The sequence below is a fragment of the Ovis aries genome, chromosome 9 (assembly GCF_016772045.2).
Source record: "Ovis aries strain OAR_USU_Benz2616 breed Rambouillet chromosome 9, ARS-UI_Ramb_v3.0, whole genome shotgun sequence".
NCBI lineage: Eukaryota > Metazoa > Chordata > Mammalia > Artiodactyla > Bovidae > Ovis > Ovis aries.
The window spans coordinates 74,933,433-74,957,384 of NC_056062.1; the positions used below are offsets into that span (position 1 = coordinate 74,933,433).

Sequence of the window (23,952 nt, forward strand, 5' to 3'; positions counted from 1 at the left end):
TCAGAGCGCGAGACTGGAGGAGCCCCTGTTCCCTCCCACCACCACCGCGCCGGGGACACACACTTAGCCTCTCTCCCGGACTCCCCGCCCCAGCCGGCTCGCCCCTCCGCCTCATCTGTCCCGAACACGTGCTCTCCGGAACACTCACTCGGGAGCGAGCCCACCCCCCCGGGGGGGGGCCGGGCTCGGGAGCCGAACGGCCCAATCGGCGCGCGCCTTACAGCGCCGTGGCTGAGCCGCCCAATCGGCAGGGCCTCGCCGCCCGTTTCCCGGAGCCCCGCCCCCTCGCGGCCGTGCCCCACGCCCGCCGGTCTCCTCCCTCCTCCTCCTCCTCCCGTTCGCCCCTCCCCCTCCGCTCGGGAGCGGAGCCTGCGAGACGGAGAAACTGGGGCAGAAGTGAAGATGGCGGCGGCGGTGCTGGTGGTGGCGGCGGCGGCTTCTTCTCGCCAGTGACGCGCCGAGCGGGCTCATTTCCCTCCCCACCTCCCTAGTCCGGACCCCGTCCGCCGCCGGGACCACACACCGGCCCCACAGCCCGCAGCCCGTCCCCCTCCCCTCCTCAGTCGGGCCCCTCTCTCCCGACGTCCGGCTGCCGGTGGCGGCGGCAGCGGCGGCGCGCCCCGGGTCCCGGCCGCCGGCCTCGCACTCCTGCGCCCTGTCGCTGAGGGAGCGGGGTGGCGTGTTGATCCGCCCTCCTGCCCGCCCCGCCGGACCGCCGCGCCTCGGACACACGCCCGGCAGGGAGGCGGCGGCGGCGGCGGCGGCGGCCCCTGCGCATTTGCTTCTCTCATTTGGGGACCGGGAGGCGGCGGCGGCTGTGGCTGTGGGTTTTGACGAGGGGAAGGGGTTCGGGGGTGGGGGGAGCCGAGCGGGAGGGGGCCGTCCTCGAGAGGACGACGAGAAGGAAGCACCATGACGTCCATCCATTTCGTGGTTCACCCGCTGCCGGGCACCGAGGACCAGCTCAATGACAGGTAATAGGGCCGGCGGGCGGGCCGGCCGGCGGGCGGCGGGGGGAGGGGCGCCTCCCCGCCCTCCCCTCCCCCACGGGGCCGCGCCGGACCGGCGGCCGGTGGGGAGGGCGGGGGTCCTCACTGCCCCCCGGCTAGGCCCCTTCCGGGGCAAACTTCTGGTCCCAAGGACCGGGGCCGCGGGGTCGGGGGGGTGTGGGGGGAAGCGAGCTGTGGACGGGGAAGAGCACTGCACCCTCTAACGCCCCCTGGTCCCCCCGCCTCCACGGAGGAGCCGCGTTCAACTCGGTGGGGGCGGCGGGTGGGTATCCAGCTCCCGGTGCGGGGAGCTTCATCACCGCCCGGGCCAGGCCCGAGGAATCCATATTAGTCAAAGTTGAATTGAGACAGACAATGCGGATGGGGGATGGTGGAGGCTGAAAAAAAAAAAAAAGAGGGAAGCGGAGGAGCCGGGCGAGGGGCCCCGGGGTAGGCTGGGTTCGCCCGGGCTCCCGGGAGCTGTGTCCGGTGGGGTGGTCGGACCGGCGGGGGCCTGGGGCTCCTGGGGGAAGGGGAGGCGGGGCGGGGTGGGGTCGGGGGACCTGGGTGGGAGAAGCTGATTCCCTGCAGATCGCGGGTGGGGTGGCGGGAGGGAGGAAGCGCCATGATTATTGTTATTATTATTAAATTTGAGCCCCTGCAGTGAGGTTTGCCGGTCCGGGGAGGGGATGAATTTAGGCGAGGGTGGGGGGCGGGGAGGGAAGTGGATTGGGTTCCCTTTGCTCTGTTTTCTCTGGAAACGGTGCTGGCAGCTCCTGTTTCCCAGTCCCTGTGGTGCGAGCTTTTTTGTTTCCTTTTTTTATTCTAATGATAGTGTTTTCCTGAGTTGTAATTTGACAGCTGAAAACCGTGCGTAGAGTCAAAGGAAAACTCTTACGTTTGCAGTTCGCAGTGCTGCTTTTCTTAACACGCTGTAAATTTCTGGGATGGGTTTTGCTATGGGCGGAGGAGGCATTATGATTTTTTTTTTTTGGTCTTTCATAAGGAGGCTGTTTTGACTCCGGATTCCTCCCCTTCCCTCCTCCACCGTTCCCTGCCAGTTTAGGATATTGAATTGCAAGGCCGCATGCTCTCAGGGAACTGAGATAAAGCAGGAAAAGTTCCTTCACTGTTGCAAAACAGAGATTCCGAAAAGGTTGAGGGAAACCTCCATTAGGCAAGGCTGAGAATCTAGGACTCAGATCGAATGATGGGCTAAATGTTTTACAGGGTCAGAAAGTGGGGCATTTGAAGTTTCTATACCAACACTTTCGCTGCTCTCTCTTCCTCATAAATATAGAAGGCCGTCAGGGCCCACGTTTAGAAGTTAGATATGATTTTTGTTAAGTGACCGGGTGACATAAATTGCATGAAGCCCTGTTTGTCATGCACTTCCCTGAGGGAGGAGGAGGCCTAACTTCTGCTGATATACCGGCCTCTGTTTCGGGGAATCTAACTGCCTCAGGTGGGGCGGACAGCCTTTCAATCCGGGAAGCTGGAGGCTTGGTTTCTGGCATTGGGTTCGGATTTGTCTAATCTTTGCTGTTGTAGCCATATTGTATTTCACATGTTTGTAGAACTTTTGGAATACTTTCTCAAAATACTAATCATTTGGAGTGGTCACATAGTTCTTTTAAGTACGAAAATAAGTTTTAAGTCATTTATTTTATAATGCAGTCTTACTCCGATTTTATTTCATTACATATCTTTTGTTAAGACTTTTACATAAGGTTTTTTTTTGGGGGGGGGGGTAAATTTTAGAACCAGGCTAGTAGTGAGGATAGCTGTACTGTCTGTCATTCATAGAATCCAGTTGGCCGTGCTTGTGGGGGAACTTGTTACATTGCACCAGAAGAGACATACACGGTGTATTTTTTATACTAGTCCTAACTTTATATACCAGGAATCCTAACTAATTTACTCAATTGATCATGCATGCCAAAACCTATTTTGCGGTTTTGTTAGGCACTTTGAATAATTTTTGAGCATTCTTTTTTCAGCTAGTCTAGAAATTTACATGTATCCTTTTTAAAGCTACCTTTTCTTTTTTCATTCTTGGTGTAAACAAATAATCAGCTTTGACTCCTGTACTCTCAGTATACAATATTGAGACTATTTGGATCATTTTCAGTTTTCATGAGAAATAAAGACAGGTGGTTTCGAAAATGAGACTGTAAAATATGTGCATCAAGAATGTAGTAGATATTAAAAAAAACAGCTGTAGATAAAATTTTAGGAACCTGTAGTTGTATCTCATAGCAGTAGAATGTCTGGTCTGTTTTATGAAAGCAGCGCTTGAAATAGTCATGCTTTCCAGTTTTGAAGTAGTTGACTTGTGGAGCTGTTCTGTGTCTCCCCTTCAGAAGAAGATCCTGTATGCATACCTTGTTGCAAAATACTAGATCAACCCTTTGCTGCATTGTTTAAGGGAAATCTTTCCCCACAGGAGACTCTTTCTCTGGAACCTTTTAACTTAACTAGAATGAGCCCAGAAAATTTTTGCCTTTAGATAAAAATCTAACAAAAAGATAATTGATAGTTTTGGTGAAAAAAAAAAAAATATATATATATATAAATACATAGACGTTAGTATTTACCCAAAAAGCAGTAAGATTGGACTGGCAGCATGGTATTGAAAATAAATTGCTTAGTCAAATAAAACGCCTCAAAACACCAATATTGTGCTGTACAAATAAAGTTTTCTATTTAAAATGGCTGCATCCTATTAAAAGTCATATATTTTGTTTAGTGTAGAAATGTGATGTCAGCATTTAAAATGTACTCAGTATTAAAAAAAAAATCTGATTTTTTTCCCTCTGTGTTTTTTCTTTTTTAGCAGGAGGAATAAAAGAAGCAGGCAAAACAAAACAAATGGTAAACAGAAGGCAGAATGATACTAACAGGGTGATGTGGAGGCAAAAAAGCTAAAGCTAAAAATTGTTGTTTAGTCTCTAAAGTCAAGTCTGACTCTTTGCCACTCCGTGGACTGTAGCTCACCAGTCTCTCTTATCTATGGATTTCCCAGGCAGGAATACTGGAGTGCGTTTCCTCTGTGTTTTTATGCTTGTTATTTTTGTGATGGGCTTCCCAGCAGTAAAGAATCCTGCCAGTGAAGGAGACATGAATTTGATCCCTGGATTGGGAAGATCCTCTGGAGAGGGAAATGGCAACCCACTCCAGTATTCTTGCCTGGGAAATCCCATGGACAGAGGAGCCTGATGGGCTACAGTCCATGGGGTTGCAAAAGAGTTGGACGTGATTAAGCACGCACTCATGCATTTCTGTGACAGTCTTGGTATATTGGGTTAACATCTTTAATTATTGGCCCTGGGAGACCAAATAATGCAGTAGTTGAATACAGGTGGGGATGGCTAGGCATTCCTAGAGCCTAGGATATTGGTTGTGGATTTCCAGAGTGATTACAAGGTCCCTGGTGCAGAGAGCTGGCCCCTCAGCAAATATTCTTTGTATGGAATTGAAACCGCTCAGTGCTCAGATACTTGTGTGACATTTTGATTTTCTTTCTAGCAAATTCCTTGAGTTAGTGCTATGTTCCTGCTTAAAACATCTCAAGAAATAATCAGTAGTAAAAACCATACCAAGAACATGGTACTGCATTTTGAGATTGAGAGGCGAGCTGGAAGTGCAACTCAACAAATCCTGGGAAGTGCCGAAGAAGTCAGTAGACCATTCTTTTCACAGATGCGCTGGAAAACCAGGCCTGAGTTTACCGACTTTATCCATGGTACTGACAGATGAGAGCCACATGATGGGTCTTCTAATTTTTGAAGTCCAGGTCTCTTCACTGTCCCACATGGCCTGTATTCTAGGAAATCTCTGCTTTCTGAGGTGTCCCAGCCTTTGTGCAGCCACCTGTCTTAGAGTTTTGATTTCTCCTCCCCAACGCCTCCCTCCTGCACTTCAAATTGATTTAGGCCTTTTGTCAGAGCGTGGAACCTCTTAATGCTTTCCTAGTACTAGGTCAGGAGAGGCCTTTTAAGGTGATATGTGTTCCTGAGACTAGTCCCTGTCTTGAATTACTCTTTGGGATGCAGGTTGGCTACATTGCAACGCAGTTCACGTTGTTGGTCTGGATGTGGAATTTTCCTGTGAGCTTTGCTCTTAGGCATTATAATGTGCTGTGTGACCAGAAACAATCTGGGTTGAGACTGTTACATTGAAAAGGTTTTTCTCCAAGGAGCTCCCCCTTTAGAAGCTATAAGGCTACAGAGTAAGGTAGTGTAGATAGGAGTTTAAAATTAAGAATTCCTAAATCTGGTTTGTCTCAGCCCTGCTAGTTATTAACTATGTTGTGGTAGGCAAGTCGTTTAAGCCCTTACAGTCTCATTCCCTGCCACTCCTCCCCACCCCTCCAGACTCAGTTTCTAAGTCAGGTATAGTAGTACCCTTGTTGGTGAAGAATAGTTGAGATAGCAGGTGGGAAAGCACAATATTATAGGTTCTGTGGAAAATATTATAAAGAGATAGTTACTTTTTACAGCTTTTACATTTTGTCTGGTTTCCAAATAGGAAAACAGGCACTAGAGGAATTGCACTAGAATATCCTTAGCATTGAGTGCAGAATCCAGACTGTTAGTCTTAGACCAGTGGTTCTCAATTGGGTGTAGTTTTTGCTCCCCGCACCCCCCCCCCCCCCCCCCCCCCCCCCCCCCCCCACCCCCCCACCCCCGGGGATGTTTGCCGTGTTTGGAGACATTTTTTGGTTGTCCCAGTTGGGGCATTGTTACTGGCCTCTGGTTGGGTAGACATCAGAGGTGGTGCTCACCACCCTGCAATGCACAGGACAGCCCCACAGTAAAGTATGAACCTATCCATGATGTCAGTTGTGGTGAGGTTCAGAAACTCTATCATAGATCATCTTGAATATATACAGATGTAAAACTAAAGGGAAATTTATGAAAAATTCAAGCAATATAAGTTAGTCTCAAGACATGACTTACTTAAATTGAAATTAGTTGAAAAGAAATAAAATTAACAAGTCAGTTCCATAGTAACAGTAATCACATTTCAAGTGCTCTGTACCCACATGTAGCTAGTAGCTCGGACAGTGCAGATACAGAACAGTGCCATGATCACTGCAAATTCTGTTGGGCAGGGTTGACACAGAAAGAGCTTTTTGCACAATACCTGGCATTTAGTAAGTGCATCTTATTTTATTAGGAACTGTTGGGTTTTAAAGACTCAGCCATATCCTCATCCCTTCAGTAGGATCCAGAAAAGAGGCCTGGGAGTATGTGGAGCTGAACAAAGATTGTGGTGGGTAGAGGTTATAATAGTTGAAAGCTGCTTAAAGTTTCATTGTGCTACACCAAAAAAACACAGTATTAGGGTGGAATAGAGCATCACGTCACCAAACCAGTGGGAAATCTGACTATTTGATTATTGAGATAGTTACCTAGAAACAATAATACTAGAGTGACTTTACTGAGAAAGTCCAGGCAAGCCTCAAAAATGATTAAGTTGTTTAAGGAAAGTAAGATTAAAGACAGGGTATGGAATAGCCAAACAAAAAATTGAAAATGAAAACAAACAAGGGAAGATTAGTTTTATAAATCAAAAAATCAGTGAGTAAATTGTAGGTCTAGGAGTAAACAGATACTTGGGAAGGCAATTACATAGTACACAGGAGTACAACTAGGAATCATGGGATGAACTTTAGAAAAGGTGAGGATTTTTCCTTAACAATTAACATTATTTAGGAAATAGTCTTTAAAGGAAAGTTTAGTCACTGAGGACTGTGTCAAATTACACGTAAGTAGATCTTGCAGAGTGTATTGAGGGGAATAATCTTATGTGATAGGAGAATGTATTAATGTCCTTGTGCCCCATTTTCATCATACATACACTAGGCCCTTGGTATCCACAGGTTTCATATCTACAGATACCAAGTGCTAACTATTTGTACTAGTTATTTTATAAAGGGACTTAAGCAGCCAAGGGTTTTGGTACCCGCCGGGACTCTTGGAACCAGTACCCCTTAGAGACACAGGGCCAACTGTATTTCTAGTTAAGAAAACAAACTCTAATTATAGTCTGTTTCTGTCATTTTGACACCTTGGCATTCTGAGCAAATGACAACAGCCTGTCTCCTGGCTCACTGTAATTTTGAAATGTTGATTTGTTTTTAAAATAATTTTTAAGTTTTATTCTGAAAATTATTTTAAAGCTTTTTATTATGAACTTTAAAACATATACAAAAGTAAAGAGGATAGTATAGTGAGCACCCAATTTCAACAACCTGATTTAAAGTGTCTTCCCTCTTATTCCTTTCCCTCAGATCATATATTTGATATACATTCATTATATATCTCAAAGTTGAAAGCTTTAAAAAAATTGTCTTAATCTCAGAGTTCAGTCTGTTTAAATTTTTCCTGTTGTTACATGAAAGCTTATTTTTGATGATTGACCGTTTTGTGATTTTACATAATAAAACCAATTAAATTTTAACATGTTATAAAATTTGACATTCTTAAGAGAAATTTGTTCGATAATAGCCTTAGATGGATAGGCAACATTACATTGGAAATATTCCTGACAGATGTTGTCACATCTTTAACCTCTAGTGTGATAACATTTGGTCAGCAAGTTGCTTGTAATAATGATGGAAAGACAGAGTTCTTGAAAGTGGGGCACATTGAGGCAAAAGTCGTGTGAAAAGTTTACTGCATTCTTCTAACTTAATATAGAGGTAAGACTTCCCTGGTGGCTCAGATGGTAAAGAATCTGCCGATGATGTGGGAGACCCAGATTCTATCCCTGGGTCAGGAAGATTCCCCTGGAGAAGGGCATAGCAACCCACTCCAGTATTCTTGCCTGGAGAACGCCATGGGCAAAGGAGCCTAGTGTGCTACAGTCCATGAGGTCACAAAGAGTTGGACACAACTCAGCGACTAACACTTTCATAGAGGTAAGATTACTGGTAAATTGAATTTAGCTATTAGAAATTATCCTCTAATGAGATCATATTTTATATTATTTTCTTGATAAGATCACTGTAGTGGTAATAAACCCCTTCAAAATGAGAAATATGATAAATTCTTAGGTAATTGTGGTTTCTGATATCCTCATTTTTGTCAGGATATTGAATAAAGTGTTACAAATTAATGTTACTTCACATGTAAATAAAAATATAAGCTTAAACAGCAAAGTAATGTTATTTGTTCAGTTTCCAGTGGTATCATTCACCTTAATAAAATGTTTCAACTTTCTCTATTCTTATTTAGTTTGTAACTCAGCTTTATTGAAGTTTAACTTACATACAGTAAAATTCACCCATTTTTAGTGTACAGTTTGAGTTTTGACAAATGTGTATAGTTGTGTAACCATGATTACAATCAAGATACAGAATATTTTCATGATCCCAAAAGTTCCCTGGTGCCCTTTTGCTTTCTGAGCCCCTTATTCCCACCACGCTCCTGAAAACAGCTATTCTTTCTCTCACTGTAATTTGGCCATTTTTAGAATTTCATGGAAAAGGGATCATGTGTCTGGGGACTTTTCCTTAGCACATGTAACAGTTTTTTTTCTTTTGTTAATTATGGTTGTTGTTTTTTAGTCACCAAGTCGTGTCTGACTGGGACCTCATGGACTGCATCACACCAGGCTTCCCTGTCTTCATTATCTCCTGGAGATGGCTCAAACACATATCCATTTGAGTCAGTAATGCCATCCAACCATCTCATCCTCTGTCATCCCCTTCTCCTGCCTTTAGTCTTTCCTAGTATCAAGGTCTTTTCCAATGAGTTGACTCTTCGTATCAGGTAGCCAAAGTATTGGAGCTTCAGTATCAGTCCTTCCAGTGAATATTCAGGACTGATTTCCTTTAGCATTGACTGGTTTGATGTTCTTGCAGTCCAAGGGACTCAAGAGTCTTCTCCAGGACCACAGTTTGAAAGCATCATTTCTTTGGTGCTCAGCCTTCTTTATGGTCCAACTCTCACATTCATGACATGACTACTGGAAAAACCACAGCTTTGACTGTACAGACCTTTGTTGGCAAAGTGATGTCTCTGCTTTTCAATACACTATCTAGGTTTGTCATAGCTTTCCTTCCAAGGAGCAAGTGTCTTTTAGTTTCATAGTTGCAGTCACTGTCCACAGTGATTTTGGAGCCCAAGAAAATAAAGTCTCACTGTTTCCATTTATTCCCCATCTATTTGCCATGAAATTGTGGGACCAGATGCCACGTTGATTGTGGTAGTAGTATTTCATTGTTTGGATAATCGCTATATTGTCATCTGTTTTCTAGCTGATGGAAATTGGAGCTGTTTTCAAGTTTTTGACTGTTAATAGTTTTTAAAAATTCCTTACTATTAAAAAGCATTCTCACTGCAATATTGTAAAATAATTAGCCTCCAATTAAAATAAATTTATATAAAAAATAAAAAGCATTCTTACACAAGATTCAGAAAACACAGTTTATAAAGTCTAGCAAGGGTGCCATCACTGGTAGTATTTTGGTGACTTTCTGGTCTCTTTTTTCCTATACATGGATTTTTCTTTTAAAATATAATTGTGATCATGCTGCATATAATTTTATGTATTTGAAATTTTTCTTGACTCCACGTTACATTATTTTTCATAGGAAAAAGCTACTCAAACGTACATTTTTCTTGATAGCAAATTTTCATGTTAATATATATGTGTATATATATATATATACACACACACACATATATAAAAGAGATTATGTAGTCTGGAGTTTCATTAGTAATAGTGGTATTCTAGATCACCAGTTATAAAGATTATGACAGTGTCCAGTCTAGGGAGCACTGCGAAGTGAATGAATAGATAGAATTTTATTTCCTTTTTCATCAGTTCAGGCCCCATTCTTTTTTAGTACAAAAGGAAAAGTGTTGAGAAACTACCATTTCAAGAAACTGGCTCTGCCCCAGCATGAATATGCCATTCCAGAATTCATATGACAAGGTGGTGTAGCTCTTTATGATCTGCTCTAAGACCTGCTCAGAGGCCTGGTGGAGGTTTACCTGAGTGTTTTCCTGTGGAGAAACAGCCTGCTGCTGTGATGTGAAAAGTGGAGGATGATGGGTTTTTGTAAGCTTTTAGAAAAAGCCAAATTTGAGATCAGAAAGTTAACTTGATGAAGAATGTCAAAAGAGCAGATATAATACGGTAGGGTTATTTTGATGTCTCAGTGATGAAAATAGGGTTTTATATGAAAAGCTTTGAGGGGAGGAGTATATGAACTTGTGTAGTTCATTGTCTACATTCTTCTGTTGTGGGAGTGACTTTGCTTCCTGTCCAAAGGGAATTTGACCTAGTCCAGTTGTTGCTCTGTGTCATCATCTGCATATGGAAACTTTAAGGGAAGCACCAGACAGGTGATTTTTTGTGTGTGCGTGTAAATCTAGTTTAAACATTCAGTCTCTTCGTATGCTTTTATTTTTAGTAGTTTTTAAACTTCACTTTAAACTTTTTCATTTTTAAACTTCATCTTTGAGAAGTCCTTGGGTGTTTTCCTTAAGTAACTGCCTTTTTCTGCTTATCACGTGTTGTGATCATTATAGATCAAGAATATGGAGGGGGAGGGAGTCCTTGGATGCTGTGGATAGTGAGGGCGTCCTTGGATGCTGTGGACAGTTGCTGTGGTGGTTCTTTAGGAGAGTATAGGAACTACTTTTTGCTTCCTGCAGTTGCCAGCAGGGATGAATCCAAATTGCTTCCACGTGTTTCTACTGATTTTCTGTTAGGTTTCTGTCACTGCCGAAGGGACACAGAACCAGGAATGGCTCTCTTCTATAGGGGAGGTTGGCGGCCCGTCGTCTGCAGGTCAGAGATGGCATGGGGGCTGATTTTGTTGGCAGTTGCTCATCTTTCTGCCACTTCGGAGAGCAGAGAGATACTGAAAAAGAAATACAACACCTGATTCCAGAGACAGGAGTCAGTGTGTCATTAGCAGCCTCTCCATACCATCCGGAATGATTTTGGTTTCATAAAACTCTGTGGAATGGTAGGGATTCTAGGCTAGTTGGTCTTTTGCTTTTCTTCTCCAGGGTCTCTTGATTCCTCAGAAGTCTCTTTGGAAATGTAAAAAGCTTTCAGTTGACATGAAGATTCAATCTTCTCTCTCTTTTTTTTTTAAATTCAAGGGCATTCTTGAGGGGTGATAGCATTTATCTTTGAGGATGATATATTTAAAATCTTTTTTTTAATAGAAAGTTTTTCTGGCAATAGTGTTAAAGTTTTGTAAGTAATATAACCTAACCAGATGTAAAAACATTTATTCTGGTAGCCTTTTCTGATTAAGAGGTTTTTTGATTTGAAGCAGTTTTTCTCATAGTATCTAAATGGACTGCCATCATCAGGAACAAAAAAGTATGAAGATCCTGGTATAAAAGGCTCTTATCCACATTTCTTTGTTTTAAAATTCATCAATGACAGCAAAACCAGTCAGTCCAGAGGAAATCAACCCTGAATATTCATTGGAAGGACTGATGCTGAAGCTGAAACTCTTAATACTTTGGCCACCTGATGTGAAGAGAATACTCATTGGAAAAGACCCTGATGCTGGGAAAGATTGAAGGCAAAAGGAGAAGAGGCTGGCAGAAGATGAGATGATTAGATAGCATCATCGGCTCAATAGACATGAATTTGAGCATGCTTCAGGAGGTAGTGAAGGAGAAGGATGCCTAGCATGCGGCAGTCCATGGGGTCGCAGAGTTGGACACGACTTGGCGACTGAACGACGACGACGACAGCAAGTAGGGCCAAACTTGCCAGTTCCTCACTGCCCCCAGCCATCCTTTCTCCATCAGACCATAGGTTCTCTAACCGTCTGTCTGAGGCTAGAGTAATTTTTGTTTCTGTTTTTACAAATGAAATTAAAAAAATTTGAAACAAGTTACATAAAAATCAGGTCTTCCCCAGAACTGTGAGACACTGAGAGGATAGCTTTTTAAAAACGCATGCCAGTGCTCATAGGTTTACAGTCTTAGGGGAGTGACACTGACCCATGGGCGAGTAGCAAACTGTGACAGACTGGCAGAAGTTTGGCCTGTGTCAATATTTGCTGTATGTTGCCGACACAGAGTCGAGAACAATGTTAGGTGAGTTTCCCTTGTTCAGTAAATGTTTGTGTGCTTCTCAAATGTTGTGCTAGGCTTGGGGTAGCTGCACCAGCCCTTCCTGGAATTTGGGTTGAGAAGCAGTTGGAACTTTTTCTAGCTCTTTTGGGAAAGTTTGTAGAAGAGTGAGGTGATAGGTTAGTGGGTCCTGGAGTGACATCAGGTAGGTGGGCCATGTTTGTGATTTATTTTTAACTTTTTACTTTGAAATAATTATAGACTCACAAAAAGTTGAAAAAATAATGCAGAAAAGGACCCATGTACTCATAACCCAGCTTCTCCCAATGGTAACATCTTGATTGTGCCAAGTATTTTTCACATCCTTGTCAAAGTACTAGAAATGCAAAGATGTATTTTCTGCATATGCATTTTTGAGAAGTCTTTGTCTGTTAAGAAAATATAGATTAGAAGACACAAACAAAAGACACAAAGAAAACTTGGTATTCTTAGATGATTTTGAATTGATGGGATACTCAGTAGGCAGTCAGGGCTTCTCTGGTGGCTCAGACGGTAAAGAGTCTGCCTGCTGTGCAGTCTCCTGCACAGCGGTCTTTGGTTCTGTCCCTGGGTTGGGACAGATTGACTGGAGAAGGGAATGGCTACTCCAGTATTCTTGCCTAAAGAATCCCATGGACAGAGGAGCCTGGAGGGCTGCAGTCCCTGGGGTTGCAAAGAGTCGGACACAATTGAGTGGCTAACACACACACACACACACAGTAGGCAGTCAGTCTGTTTTTGATACAATGATAATGGGATATAAATTGGAGGAAGCAGTTGGGGATTTGTTGGTTTGCGTGTGTGTCTGATACTAATTGGCTGTGTGACCATGAATAAATGCTGTAACTCTCATTTGTAAAATGAGAGAATTGGACCAGATTATTTCGGACTTTTCTGCTCCAGTTTCTGTGCTCTTAGGATTGTGATAGGGAAAAGGATTTTTGTATTGTAGAATGGCTCAGAGGAAGAAAGGACTGTGGGTCTAAGGTTGTCCATGGTTTCTTTTACTTAAATTTTGTTGATAAATGGGAAAAAAAAAGAGGCAAAGTGGGAAGATTTTACTCTTTTGCTCAATTCGGTGACTATTTAAATTATATACATTGTGATGCAAAGATGATGGCCTCTGCCCGCTTGGAGCTTTCAGTTTAATGGGGAAACAGGCATGTAAATAAAGAATTAAGTGCTAAGGGAGACTGTAAGTGACAGAGAAGAAGGATCTGATGATTAAACCTGGTGCTTGCAAAAGGCTTTGAAGACAAGGTTTCAGGGTGTGGGTACTGGTTCAACCTCCATTCTCTTGAGCCTAAAGAGTTTTCATTTATAGTCATTGAAGATGCCGGTAGCAACCAGAGGTTCATCATAGATGTCTGTATTTGATACTGATAATAAGAGTTTAAATAGTAGTCCAGAACTGTCGAATTGTTTTGAGGACAGTTTACATACAGACAGTGGGGTTTATTTTTTTTTTTCAGTTGTTGTTGTTCCTTTGCTTTTTGTTTGCAAAAGATCTGTCTAGGGATTAAAAACATAAGAGATTAATGGCCTGTTAGGGTGTGAAAACAAGTTTCTAGTGTTTTGAATTAGTTGTGGAAGAGATATTGGAAAGTGGCAGGGAGGGTCTAGGGGACGCTTGAAGAGCTTATGTGGGGAGTCTGTGCTCCTTTCTGTTTGTGCCTACACAGGCTGGGCTTGATGCTGTTGCTTAGTCGCTCAGTTGTATCTGACTCTTCGCAACTCCATGGACTGTAGCCCTACAGGCTCCTCTGTCCATGACATTTCCCAGGCAAGAGTACTGTGGCTGCCTTGAATGCTGCCAGGAGAGCAGTGTCGGAGCACAGAGAAACTTCGGAATGCAACCTGGTGTTCCCTGATGCTTTCATTGTTACTGTCATTTAAGATGACAGTCTCATGTAGTACACTGCCAGTGAATATTTTAAGATGATTTATGGTTCTAGATACTCGTGATCAGTTTTACAGGCTTTGCATTTCACACGGGATTTAAGACCTGAAGGTGAGATGAAATAATCAAAAATGCATTTCTGAATTTGGATGTATGTGCTTAATCTTTTAAGTTTTCTCATTTTTATCTGTTTTCAAAAGGTTTGTTTTGTGATAATGACATTCATTATCAAGTATTACAGTTCTTACAGTGTTATGTGTCTCTGAAAAACTTTTGTGTTTGATAGGCATGCCCTTTTGGGGAAGGAGCTCTGAAAACTGAGAAGACACTAAATTTGGAGTCAGGAGACATTTGGTTCTTCTATTATCAGTCATGTAATCTCGGGCAAGTCATTTCCTTGCAGTGAGTTTTAGTTTACTCATTTGTAAGATGAGGGGATGGATGAATGTGACGTCTGAAAGTTCATCTCTTTGAGTCTGTGTGGTTGTTGGTCTTTAGATACTGTTTTATAAATTGTATTTAATACGTATTGGTCAGCTTTGCTCTTCTAAGATTTCATTTTTATTTCCTGCCTCAGACCTTCTGTTCTGTTCTTTCAACTCATTCTAATGGGTATCTAGAAGCAGTGCTCAGTTGTTTGAGTCATGTCTGACTCTTTGTGACCCTGTGGACTGTGGCCTGCCAGGCTCCTCTGTCCGTGAGATTCTCCAGGCAAGAATGCTGGGATGAGTTGCCGTTCCTTCCTCCAGGGGAGCTTCCCAACTCAGGGATCGAACCCATGTCTCCTGCATTGCATTACAGGCGGATTCTTACCCACTGAGCCACCTGGGAAGCCTCTATTTAGAAGCAGTGGACATTCTAAACTCTGAACACCTTGTTTGTTTAACTGGAGTGGATCTCTTGAAAATCAGCCCAACTCTTCTGTTTTGTTTTTTATTCCCCTCAATTTTTTAACTGATGGGGCTTGTGTATTTGATTTGACATGAGTAAATTTAATTAGTATAAAATTATGTAATCATTTCATTATACTTTCCATATAAATTTAATGGGGGAAGGTTCTGGGTAGCAAAAGATTATTTGAAATAACGTGTGATAAAGCAAAAACTCATTGATGGCTTATACCTCCTGGGCTTGGGAGTGTGTGCTCACCTTTGGTTTGGGGTGGGCTGAGGCTTTTCTCTTTGGGGAGGCTGTTTGAGCAGTCCTGCTACCTTTTAAGTGCTCAGTGGGAATTTATCTTCTGTTTTCTAAGGTACCTATTATGCTGTATGGTAGGCTATAATAATTGATCCTCCCTTTTGACTTGAGTAGATTACAAGTCTACTTGACTTTGCTGAGTAGAAAGTCATTTTTGAGATGTTCAAAATTTTACATCAAGGAGGATTTTAGGATTTTCATATTTTACAGCTGAGGGAATTGAGTGCTAGCATGCCCAGATGATTAGTGAAGTGGCAGACTAAGCGTTACAGTAATACAGTAATTTATTGCTTTTTATTTTCTTCTTGGAATGGGCATGGGAAGTAACTTATTTTTCTGATACACACATACCTGTTAGTATATATATACACACACGCACACCTTTTAGTGTGCGTGTGTGTATATATATGCACATATGCAATTAAATATTAGTATGTATACACTGTGTATGTTTGCACATGTGTGTCATTAAATAGTATCTTATTGTTTAATTCAGCAGATTTTGTGGGGCTTCTGCTACATGCTAGTTCTAACCTTGGGTGTATGGTGGTAGAGCTTAGTCTGTGGTAAAAACAGGCCATTATAGTGCAGTATGATGATACAGGGAAAGAAGAAGTAAAGGATTCCTCACCAGAGGCACATGGCCCAGTCTTGCAAAGAAGGAAAGCTTATTGGAAGGAGAAATGTTTAATAGGAGGACAGGATTCTGAAGATGGGGTAGGCTGAGGAGCTGGTGGGGATATGTGTGATGTAGGATACGGCCTGGAGGACTAGAAGAGCTTCCTAGTGGAAGGAACAGCATGTGTGAAGCCCCTAAGGTGAGAGAATGATCAGAGTAACTACATAGGGATTCACATCAGTTGAATAGTTTTCTTATATTTATGTAGTGGGTTAGACATACAGCAACTAAACCAGTTCAGTGCAGTTAAGGGTGTGAATTCCATCCTCGTTTTGGCCAGCTGCTTGATTTTGTGGCTACAAATAGCACCCTTAAACCTCTCTCCAGCCAAGTTGTTGGTATTTGTTAATGTTAATGGGAACAAACAAGCTTGGATAGGTGGTTTAGTTCAATGCCTTAATGCTGTTGGGAAAATCCTGTAAACGGACCAATAATATCACTGAGAGAAATAAAAGACTGCATTTTTCTATGTTAAGCAGTTCATGGTCTTAACCAGGTTAAAAAATAAAAGTTTCATAAGTGGTGAAAGAAAAAGACAGCGTGCTTGTTTACGGGTTAGGAGCGATTGCTTTGATGTCTTTTCAGTATGTTTTAGTGTTGTACATATTTCTGTGTGAGTATATATTATTTTAATAATAGAAAAAGAATAAATCCCTAGGAAAGTGTTTTAGTTAGCTATTCATGTAAAGCAGGAAATTTCACTGAAGTTTGTTTTTTCTTTAGAAACTTCTTACATGAAGTATAATTTCTTTGTGTAAAACTGAGGAATGATTCTACAAATAATTATTTCTAAAACTTGTTTTGAACTTTGATATTGAACAGAGCCATTAATATATGATATATATGTTATGTCATATAATATATGTCATATATATGACATCAGATATATGGACATAATTTCTGACTTGAGTTTACAGAATATTTATTCACAGCCATGCCTCAAAGAAGTTGTATGTGTTGAAAGACTTTTGGATTTGGGGCTAAAGCTTACCATTTCCATTTTATATTCAGATATCACCCAGGGAGAAGATAGGCAAAAACATTGTGATAAAAAATTTAAGCACTTTTTTCCTCCTAGTAAATTGACCAGAATTTTCACCATAATTTAACTATAAATGAACATGAAAAGAAATTCAACTTCATTTCATTCATTCATTCGTTATTAGTCAACAAATATGTACTGAGGGCTTGTTTTGGGCCAGATACTTGGGCTATATCAGTGAACTAAAGAGGCCCAAAGTCTTGCCCTTGAGGATAGTGACACACTCTTTGAGTTATGAAACACTTCTTTTGAAATGTGTGGTGTTTAATTTCCACGTGTCACATCTATTTGAAATGTATTTCTGTTAAAAATGTAATCAGTTAGGAATGATGGGAAAGCCCACCAAATTATTCTTTGGGGTATCCCTAAATGGTTTCTTTAACATTCTCATTATCCTGCAGAACCACTCTTTAAATTGTCCTTCCTTCAGTTTGAGCCTGTGAGTGCCATCCGGGGAGCTGAGTGATCATCTCTTTGAAGACAGGCTGATTGTGGTCTCTGCATTCCTAGTGCTTGACATATGTTAGTACATATTTTTGTTAAATTAATCTGAACTTCAAAAGTAAGCAAAATAAAGTAGTTTATTTTAATAAAAATTAGTGTAGAACTATATTCCAATCTCTAGAATAAGGAATGAATTTAGTGTATGGATTTTTTTGAATGTACTGTTTTAGTAACATTGAAAGATACCACAGTATAACTTCACTTGATACCCCCTTCCTCCACCCTCCCCCCATATTTCTTTTCATGTAGGAGACCTTCCTTCAGTGAGGAAGTCTTGACTGTATATGTGTATGTAATTTTGGTGAGGCGGATATTCTTTTTCCCACCCAACATTCTATTGTAAACATTTTCAGATATGCAGAAAAATTGAAAGAAGGTAACAGGGAGTTTTTACCTTATCCATTCAGTAATTGTTGTTTTGGTAATTATTTTTTCCAGATTTGCAGAATACACATGTATATATAAATGACTTTGTTGAGCTGTTTAGGAGTTGCAGTCATCATGGTGCTTTTTTAAATTTTAAATACATGGTGGACTTGCATTACCAACAATATGGATCTTCTTCTGTACAACCATCATTCTCAGTTTAGAAAATTAACAAAGATCCTTTATACCTTAGCTTTTCTCCACTTGTCTTTAAAATGTCTGTATACTTAGCTTAGTTTTTTCAAACCAGAATTCAGTCAAGGCCCATGCATTGTATTGGCTTCTTTTGAATTTTGTCAGGAGTCATTAAAAAAAAATTGTGATTTTTTTCCAAGGGCCTCACTTAATTATTGAAATACTAAAATTATTCTGTTTATAGCTGTGTCATTGTTTCCAATTTTTATGAACTTTTAATTGGTCTGTGTATATAATTTTCATTTATCAGCAGTGTGTGTTTTAATGAATTTCTCAGTGTTGCTTTCTGTAGATCTGGTGCAGTCATGCATTTTTGCAAGATTTGCAGTTTCACTCTGCACGTCTGGCATTGGATTACATTTTGTTTGTCAGGTAACATCCTATGATTAGCACCAGCTTGACTTCAAAAGGTGTGGGCGCTGTGCAGTTGTAAAACTTGCAGGGGTTTTTGGAGACCACTTTAATAAGAGATCAGTAGATGGTGAAGGTTTTGGCCTTACCCACTTCTGTTTCCTTATGTGGTCTCTGAACTGTAGGAATGAGGACATGAGAACATTCTACCAGTATATGTTACTGGGTGATTGACAGGAGAGTTGGCTCGTCAACGTTGTATTAGTTACTAGAGTATATAGAAGTATATGATGTTATGTAAAGATTGGCTTTTGAGAAAAGATTTACTATTAAGGTGAGTCTAAGATCAGCCCTGGGATTTCTTTGGAAGGAATGATGCTAAAGCTGAAACTCCAGTACTTTGGCCACCTCATGTGAAGAGTTGACTCATTGGAAAAGACTCTGATGCTGGGAGGGATTAGGGGCAGGAAGAGAAGGGGACGACAGAGGATGAGATGGCTAGATGGCATCACGGACTCGATGGACATGAGTCTGAGTGAACTCTGGGAGTTGGTGATGTACAGGGAGGCCTGGCATGCTGCGATTCATGGGGTCGCAAAGAGTTGGACACGACTGAGCGACTGAACTGAACTGAAGATTAAATAGATTTATAAATAAGATAGGTGATATAAACATTTAAGACAGTTCACAGGTGTAGGTATATAAAGTTTTGGTTTTTAAACTTGGCACAGTTAAAGGAAACTGGTAGGAAGATTATCAGAGATGAATAAAAAACGAGGCTTTATTCATATACTAGTGGAACTAGGACCAAAGAAAATGCTGAGATTTCTTTTGATCGTCATTCTGGTTTTTTATTGTATAATCACTCCAGACTTAATGGTGTGAAACAGTGCTCATTTATTATTATTTCTGGCGATTGACAGTACTCAGCTAGGTGGTTCTTAACTAGATTTATGCAGCTGCTATCAGATGGTAGCTGGAGTCATCTGGAAGACTCAGATGGCTGGGATGTGGAATACTGATGTTTCTCAGGCATCTCTACCTTTGTGAGGTCTCCCAGGTAGTGCAAAGTTTAACAGACACTTGTCCCAAGAGACAGACAGCCAGGCTAGAATGCCCTTTCCTGACATAGCCGTAGCAGTCATGCAGTATTTCTTCAGCCCAGATGTTTGTTCAAGAAACAAATCATAAGGCCCATATTTAAAGGAGAAGGATTAGACTTCACCTCTTGATGGCATGAGTACCAAAGAATTTATGGATTTTTTTTTTTTTAAGACTACCACAACCATTAAAAACAATGATAAACTAATAGTAAAGTGTAATTGTTCAGGAGGAGATTTGGGTACATTGGAAGTTTTAGGAAAGATTGATACCATGTATTTGACAGCAGAAACAATGAAGATTTGACATTTATAGTGCTGGACAAAATGCATTTTATGGCAGTAGTAGCTGCTAGTGCACATAATATTTCCAGACCGAAGTATTAAACTAGACAGTTAAACAGCTTAATATCATAGACCTCTCTCCAGAATATCCAGGTCAGAATCATAAGGGGAACCAAGGTGAATGTATTTCTTTGACCTCACTGAAAGTGAAAGTGAAAGTTGCCCAGTCGTGTCCAACTCTTTGTGACCCCATGGACTATAGGCCAGAATACTGGTATTCCACTTAGAGTCAAGTGGTTGACTAGGTGCATAGTTTAGGAAATGTGAAACATTTGCTGTGTCCTGAGACTTTAAGATTGAAATGTGGGCCAGTGATAAGTTGTTCACTGTGACTGTTCAAATGCAGCGGGTATTTCCTGTGAAACAGAAATTTCTTAGGACAGAAACTACTCAGCTTTACCATCCCTTTGATTAGTCAGCTTTAGGACTGAATGTTTTTCTATATCCAGAGCCACATCTGTCTTGAAATGACTAGGTATTGCTGCAGAATCTATTTATTTTAATAATCATTTATTTGCATACCTACTACGTACCAGGCCTTGTACTAACTACTGCCTAGTTAGTGGCATTTAAAAGACGCTTTACACAGTTTCAGAGGAGAGTTCTAAGTCTTTTGGGTAGGGTTATTGTTGGCATAAATGTGTAGGCTACCACTAAGGTTAATACGAAGGTGACATCTATTTGTATGTAAAATTTGTTAGAAATAAATCTTGTTATTAGGTGTATTATTTGTGGTCAGTTTTAAAGTGATATTGGTCATGTACCATTTTTCTTGGTGTTTTGCAGTTTTTATTAAATGGAATATGTGAGGAAATTGCAGTAACTTTTGTGTGAATGTGAAAAAGAAAGACCCTGCATCTTCTTTTTGTGCCTGCAGTACCTTTTGTTGTTTTTTTCTGTTTCGAGCCAGAAGAGGCTTTATTGTTGTTATTGTAAAATGAAGATGTGGGGTTGGACAGTTTCTAAGGGCCTTCCCAGGACTAAAAGCATGGAGGAGAGTGGGTGGAAGCTTTAGATGAGAAAGGTAGTAGGAAATGTCAGTGAAGTGTCAGTTTGAGTTGAATCATATTTTGGACTTCCTGCAAGCCACGATTAAAGCAGTGGCTAAAAAATTAACTTTTATCATGTTACATCAGAGAGAAACTTTTTCTTAATCATGCTCTAAGATTCATTTTTTACTGAATCTTTTTTACATTTAGGGCTACTAAAAACCCAATGAACAGTGAATTTTATAGTACACACAGAAGTTTTCTTTATAACTAAAGTGAGCACTCATAAAATCTGAAGTTATAATGAGAAATCCTTGTTTTGTGGAGGCCCCTCTATGGGAATTGAGGATTGTAACTTTCTGGGTTAGAATTATGTAATATTTAGAGGCTGATCTCGGAAAATTATGCAGTTTGTTCATTTTAAACATTTTTAGCATTGTTACTCCTTACCCATGTATGAAGCACTGCATTTTGGAAACATCATCTCGTTTAGCAGCTCTGAGATGTTGGCAGCCTGGCAGTGCTGTGGCAGAGGCGGTTCGTGCTGAAGGCGTTTGAGCGTGGCTCTCAGGCCGCACAGCTGTGGGGTGGTAGGTCTTTGAGCACAGGCCCTTCCTTATGAAGGCCCATTAACAGCGTCTGCTGCAGAGGCTCGTGGGTTATGTGAACTGAAGTTTTAACATTTGTAGATAAAATCAAAGTGTCATAGTAAAGGACTGTGCTCCAGGATTTGAAGGCAGTACATTAATGTTATCTTGTGCCTGCATGAATGCAGCTTTTTCATGGCTTTGAGATCTTGATCCGTTTGCAGAGGATGTAGGCTCTTCCTCCTGTGTCTTTTCTTCCTCTGCCTGGGGTTTCATGGAGGAACGAGGGCCATCAAGTGACAGATCGTGTCTGTGTTAAGTGTGGAAACTAGGACTGTTGTTCATTTCTGAAGCCAGTATGCTGGTTCCTGTTGAGTCAGCTTTTGTTCCTTTCTCCATCTGGACACACTAGGGTGTGAGATGGTGGACTGGGGACACATTAGAATCATTACCATAGTGACAGTAAATCGTTTCCATCCTTGGTGTGTTGTTTGGCTGAGAAGGATTGTGAACCCTTAGTCTCTGCTTTTGTAATGTGCTAGTATCTTAGGTCAATCTGTGTGATATCTGTAATGTACTAAATACCCAGATGTGCAAAAGCTAAGTCACAGGTTTTTATCATTAAGGTGATTATTACTGTGTCATTAAAAAAATAAAATAGAAATGTAAAAAGTAGGATAGCGGTATTAGAGAGAAAGCAGCAAATGACTAATTGCTAAATTGAGTAGAACTGATAGGAAGTTCTGGAGAAAGTCAAACAAAGTGTCCACTGGGCCGTAGTATCTTAATTACACTTTCTGTAGCTGCTTGATGTATAACTGGCTAGGATAGGGGTAATTCTAAATGTAATTTGGGAAGGTTGAGATAACCAGGATTTTAATAGATGCTGTGGATTCACATGATTTTTGCAGTACAGGTGAGCTAAGAAGTACAGTTTCATCCATGAGCTTCAGTTTATGTCTAGTTGGTCTTTTGTATTAGTTACAAGATCTGTTTCAGATGTCTTTCAGTGTTTTTTAATGGGGTACAGCGGTCGATATTTGGAGTCATTCTTTGCTGTCTTTAAAGTGGTGCACGCATGCTCAGTCGCTCAGTTAGACTTTTTGCGACCCTATGGACTTTGGCCCGCCAGGCTCCTCTGTTCATGGGATTTCCCAGCAAGAATACTGGAGTGGGTTGCCCTTTTCTACTCCAGGGGATCTTCCTGACCAAGGATGAACCTGCGTCTCCTGCATTGCAGGCAGATTCTTTACCACTGAGCCACTGGGGAAGCCCTCTTCACAGTGGTACTGCCTGCCAGTGGCTCTGGTCCCCAAATTCCTTTTCCACCAGTTACCTAGCAGCTCCTTTTCTTTCACATTCAGTCAGAAGTGGTAATGCCAGCAAAAAGAGCAGGAGCCTCTAATATTTTGCACCAGGCTCTGTACTAAGCAGATTGTATGCTATGGTACCCTGTTGGTTCAGTGTGTAAGTAAACTTTACCATCATGGAAGTGAATTTATGGTTTATATTATTTACTGGATGTGTTGAGGGACTCAAGTCTTTTCTGGTATTTCAGATCAAAAATTTTGATTTAGTTTAAAGGTCAGGCTTTTAAGTTCTGATTGTTGTGGTTAGGTTTTTCCGGCCAGCTTGACTACTTTATATACTGTGGGCAAGCCAATAACTTGAGACACCATTAATAGAGTTTGAAAAATTAGGGTCAAGGCCCTTTAAACTTGCTGGCTTCAGGGAGAGCATGCAAGAAACTCCTGCACAAGCTCAATAGAGCGTCCCTTAGATTTTTAAAAAGAAAATTTTGTCCCTAGGGGGTCTGTTCACACACACACACACCCACACACACACACACACACCCATCCACCCACCCCAGCATATACACACCATTTCACACACACACACCATTTCACACACACACACCCAGCACACACAGCATTTCACACATACACACCCCCCCAGCACGCACACACCATTTCTTTACTTGCTGTTGGTCTTTTCTCTGTTACCTGCCCTTCTCCCTCATCCCAGACTCTGTCTCTGGACATTCAGTAATCTTGAGAATATTTAAAGAGGTTTCAAGTTGCATGTATACTTTTAAAACACAAATAGTACCTTTATTTTTCTATCCACTGCTGTGAGGTTGGTTGGAGAAGTGAGTCTGCATACTTTGTGTATCCCAAAAGGCAGGAGAGGGTAAATTGCTTTTGTTTCTAATTTAGTTAACGGTTTTCCTGAAATTTTAAGATTTTTGGATCTAGCTTTGATAGTTTGTTTTAAAGTTAGTTTTTAAAAGCTTATCCCTTTTCTGTCTTTGGTGTGCCATTTTGTTACTGTATTTAGTTGAAAGCACATTTAATTTTTGACCTCACTGTTATATGCTGGGTATAAAATTTCTGGCTGGGAATACTTTTTCTTCAGGATCTTGAAGGCGGTGCTTCATTGCCACATGGCCTCCAGTTCGCCGGGGCTCACTTTGAGGAGCTCAGTGCTATTTTGACTCCTAATCCTTTTACAGGACCTGCCTCCATCCTCCCTGCGCACCCCCCCGC

The 23,952-nt window shown here is 41.3% G+C and overlaps 1 protein-coding gene across 4 annotated transcripts in view; it reads left to right on the plus strand.

Moving 5' to 3' along the window:
• Nucleotides 1-392: 392 nt before the first annotated feature.
• Nucleotides 393-23,952, plus strand: part of UBR5 (ubiquitin protein ligase E3 component n-recognin 5) — a 140,371-nt gene continuing 116,811 nt past the window's right edge. For all 4 annotated transcript variants that reach the window (XM_027973156.3, XM_060393865.1, XM_027973157.3 and 1 more), the window contains exon 1: nt 393-974. In XM_027973156.3, coding sequence (XP_027828957.1) covers nt 913-974 — 62 coding nt within the window. In that variant the 5' untranslated portion in view covers nt 393-912. The remainder of the gene's footprint in view (nt 975-23,952) is intronic.